General features: G+C 44.2%; 1 protein-coding gene across 1 annotated transcript in view; it reads right to left on the minus strand.

Moving 5' to 3' along the window:
- Positions 1-3,012: 3,012 nt before the first annotated feature.
- The window catches only part of CELF4 (CUGBP, Elav-like family member 4), a 305,865-nt gene continuing 304,138 nt past the window's right edge, over positions 3,013-4,739 (minus strand). Inside the window, exon 13 of the mRNA XM_009886416.1 lies at positions 3,013-3,140. Coding sequence (XP_009884718.1) covers positions 3,013-3,140 — 128 coding nt within the window. The remainder of the gene's footprint in view (positions 3,141-4,739) is intronic.

Here is a 4,739-nt window from a genome sequence, read left to right on the forward strand (position 1 = left end):
AATTAAGGACCCTGAAGAGCTGCGACCAAAGTAAAACTAGATAAAAAACATACAGGAGTTATTGCATTTCTGCCAGTTAAGGAGCTGCCTGCTCTCAAGCTTTGCAATAGCTGTCTGTGCTGTACCCATGGGCCTAGCTGGCTTCCGTCCTAGTGTTTTTAGGAAGCTTCTTGTAGCAGTAATGACACTGTCTACTGAGCGGGCAAGTCAGAGAATTCCAGTGGTATTTTGGAGGCTGGCTGGAAGGTACACATCAAACCAGCCATGGGGGTACAATAACACCGTGCTGAGCCAAGAACAACTGACCTATCTCTAAGTAAGGCTTATTGCTGAGGGCTTAGCCCTGTGCTGACTGCTATCATACAGCCCTGGTGGGACGCTGAATTGTTGCCATCATGACTAAAATTCCTTTGTCTCCTTCTAGGGTGCTGGTATGGATGCTTTCGAGCACTGGAAAGCAGATGAGTTGAAGAAAGAGCTGCATTGAAGCCCTTCTGACCTTCTGGGTGTACTTGCTGTCACCAAGTGTCCTCTCCAGTCTTACTTGGCATGATAGTCCCTGTGCTAAATCAGATCCTTCCCTGAGACATGCTCCTTCAGTGCCCTCATGGGGCCACATGCACTTGGCCAATCCCTTTTGTTAGGTGCCAAAAAACACAGACAAAACATTTTTCTGGAGAACGACTACAAGACAGGCACATCTTAAGCTCCTTCAATGGGCTCACCAAGGTGGGAGTCTACAGGATAATAGGTACTTCTGAGCTGCATTTACTCCATTTTGATAGGGACTGTCTGTACCCCTAATAAAGGCTCCTATAAACAGAAGATGGAAGTGATCTGGTAACAACTGAACTGATTTTGCTGGACAGCAGAGCATTAAAATAAAAGTAAAAGCCAGGAAGGCTCAAGGACTTTAAAGACAACAATTCAAGACTGTTCTGCTTTGCAGAAATTAAAAAATAAATGGTCTAAAAGAGAGATATGGAATTGTCATTTTACCAGCTGATTTCTTGTTATATCATTTGTTGGGGGAAAAAAAAAACCCAAACCCCCTACCACTGAGTAATCTTTTTATAGGAAACACGCTGAGACCTCAACATCGGCCTGACTGTGAAAAGGTAGAGGCAGAGCACTTCATAATGATCCATGATAATGAAAACACCATAGACTCATACCAGTCAATCTTTAACAACACAGGTGTCTACGGCCCTGCAATTTCTTATATGACCATAAGAAACAAGTATATCCTCAGTGATCACAGCTATGCTATGATATAAAGCTATTGCTTGGTGCCAAACTAAGGAGACACTGGTGTTCTGTGATCCCTTTGCAGGTGTTATTGAAAGTCTCCCTGACAAAGACAGTCCCTACTTTAACAAACTTGCCCACATGCATGTCCCGCTCTCCCCCTGCTGTAAAAAGCCAGTGTGATGAAGCAAAAAGCATTTGGATATGGAAACATATTTTGGCTTCAAACTTCCAAGAGGCCTTGTCATAAGCAAGGAAAAGAAAAGAGATTTTTGAAGAGCGAAAATGCCTTGACAGTTATCTTCATACAGTCACATATAAAGGAGAGTCTAACCTATGGAGGCTGAACCTTGCACGTGAACCTAATGTGTTTATCGAAAGGTTTCGTAACCCGCTTTACGTCGTCTTCAGTGCAGCACCTTTTTCAAAGACGTTGTGATCCCATTCCTTAATTCTCAATGGAAATGATACTGCTCTGAAGACCAGTTTTTCAAAGATATTAGAGATACCAGTAAAAAATTAGAACACGTCATACTTTTTTGGGAAGGCTGAAGATAGGGATTTCCTGCCTGTACCTTAGAAGGGTCAAAAAGGGCCTGAATCAAAATCACTGAAACTTAGACATTACAGCTATAACAGACCTAGAAAAGCCACCTAACCCATCTCTCTGTCACTAATTCAGCAGTGCAAACTGTTTGTTGCAGCTTAGGGCCATCCTGAGTGCTGGGTTTGCAGGGGAATCTCTGGTGTGGAACAGTTTTAACAGCAGGGAGACTTCCTGTCTCTGTAACAAACACATACAGTCTTATATTTCTGTTTCTCAAAGAATTATCTAATGGAAAAGCCAGCCAGTGGTGGAAAATATTTCCATTTTTGGAAATATCTCCATTTTTGTTACTGGTGATAGGCTGGTTTCCCACAAAATAAGCTGTTGCTTCTGATACTTTTGACACCGTCACACGTACTAGAAGTTCCCTTGGAGCACCAGGCTGGCTCCACTCCAACAACACAAAGTACATGAGTCTAACAATGAGACCCTCATTCAGATTTGTCTAGGTCCTCACTCAAGCAAAGCTTCCTTGGCTTTGGTTGGGTTTTATCTACACATAGAAGTTAACAGTAACTGAACAAGAAGTGAGCATGGATCCTTCTATTCATTTCTTGGGCTTGGGAAGAAAGAAATCAGGGGTTATTTAGTTGTCAGGGAGACATATTTACATAAAGTTATTATGCTGTGATGAAACTGGGTACAGACTATACTGCATGAAGGATGAAGAATGCTTTGAAACGTTTGCAACACAGACCTATTGAGACAGACACTGTCCCAGTCCAGTCATCTGGATTAAACTGCAGCCCGGTCCCATCTCTTAATTGCAGATTTTCTTCAGCCACCAGAAATACTCTCTTTGGCTGAGCAAGGGGAATCAGAACAGCTGTTGGCTCTCCTCTAGTGACCAGAAAAACTTTCTAGAGATGCAGGATGCCCCTGGGGTGGGGAACTTGGCTCATCCCTCGTTAAGCATCCTTCCACCTCTTTTTCTAGAGATGCACACACAAACGGTTCCTGGTTTATGTGTGGGTACATATCTGTGTGGTGTGGCTCTAGCCAGAGGACTAAGTGAAAAAGGCAGAAGCTAGAAAGTCACAGAGCTGAATCTTTTTGAGGGTCTACAACACAAAGAGAGGCTACAACCACAACTGACATCTCCTTCCCCATGCAGTTACCTGTGCTAGTGCTTTGTATCCAGTGGTTCCCACAACTCTTCAGTAAGGACGATTAGCATCCTTTGGCCTCTTCAGCTGCACCTTCAGCCTCTTCATGCCAATCTGGAAGCCATTCATAGCCTGGATAGCAGCTTGGGCACTGGCAGGATTGTCAAAACTCACAAAACCTGTCAAAACATGAGGCAAGGCAGGGGGCTTAATGAGCTGAAGCGGGCCACAGCACGTACATGCAACGACCACTGAGAATGAACATGGGGAAGGGGGTGAGGGCAGTAGAAGGGAGGGAGTAAGCAGGTAGGAGGGTGGGCAGGCAGGCAGGAGAGTGAGGAGACGATGGTTGCCAATGAAGGACGAAGGGAAGGAGGGGTTGTTACAGATCAGCATCCCAGGACACAGTGCCTGGTCTGCGTGCCAGTTTGGACACAAGATTATGGGGATCCAAATGCTGGTGCCACAGTACCAGCACACACAAGATTTGGGTCCTTTGAGCTGGGTCTCAGCGGATGTGATGCATGGTCTCAAGGCACTCTGTCTTGCTCTTTTTCCCTCCATCATGACTTAGGTAAATCTTCTTCCTTTACTCACCAGCATAACCTTTCCTTTGCTTTCCAATATTCACTATGAAGAGAACCTGATATACTTATTGCTGCTTCCTTATGATAGCAATATAAGTAAAATGTGAATTTAATAAGTCCTCCATTATGGTATTCATTGGCATGAATAGTTTGATTGTTGGCCACTTAAGCCATATGAAGAGCTTTATTAACTAGCAATTACTGCAGACTTTCTGTTGACTCTGCAGTTGAGAAAGATGAACACTACTGCTTTCCTAACATGGTTTCCATAAGTAGTTTCATACCTTGCCAGTAAATCATCCAATCAGCCATGCAGCGCATCCAGCAGTAGGAACACCTATAGTGACTCAATATTGTATTTACAGGCCACCTAAATGACATTCTTTGTCTTAATGGAAGACTTGCTCTCTGGGAATCAGAAGAGCCAAGATAGGTCAGAACCACGCAGGATGCAATGCATCTAATGTATTCAGCTTTGGGGAGGGTTTTTGGTGTGGGTTTATTTCATTTTTTTTTTTTTTTTTTTTTTTTAAATTTTAACTCCAGGAAAAGGCCTCATTTGCCCAGACTGTATATGACTTTAGCTGGAGTGACCATGGGTCTGAGATATTACTGAGGCAGGGGGCCATCACATTGTATAAGAATTGCCTCTGCTACCTTTGCCAGATATGTTCCTTTGTGCCAACAACATTTCTGAGCACAAACCCTGGGTAAGACTAGCCTGGGCCAGTCTGCACTCCAGACAAAGCCATCTGTCTTCCCACTCCTGCAAAGCTCTGGCGGCACAAATCAACCCTAGGAACCTAGTGTCTCTCAGCAGACAGGCTGAAATGAAGAGACAGTTTGAGAGCCCTTCAGAAAGCTAATGCTGAACGTTTGCTGCCAGGTATACACCTGCTCCTGACAACAGCACCAGGCATGGCTTACAGCCCTGGGCTACGCTGTGAATGCAGTCAACAGCACCTCCTCCCTGGTCTAGTTCCTCCTCGAAAACAAGTCTCACAGATGACACAGGGTGGCTCGTATTTGAAAAAGACACACATACACATGCGCGTATGTGCAAGCATACCTTTGCGCTCTTGTATTAAAACTGTACTGCCTGTCCTTCACTAATACCCTAAGTTTATGAGAGGTCATAAAACCCATAGTCTTAGCCTCAAAGTGATACAATAGGCTAACTGAGTATGGCAG

The sequence above is a fragment of the Charadrius vociferus genome, unplaced genomic scaffold, assembly GCF_000708025.1.
Source record: "Charadrius vociferus isolate BGI_N301 unplaced genomic scaffold, ASM70802v2 scaffold595, whole genome shotgun sequence".
NCBI lineage: Eukaryota > Metazoa > Chordata > Aves > Charadriiformes > Charadriidae > Charadrius > Charadrius vociferus.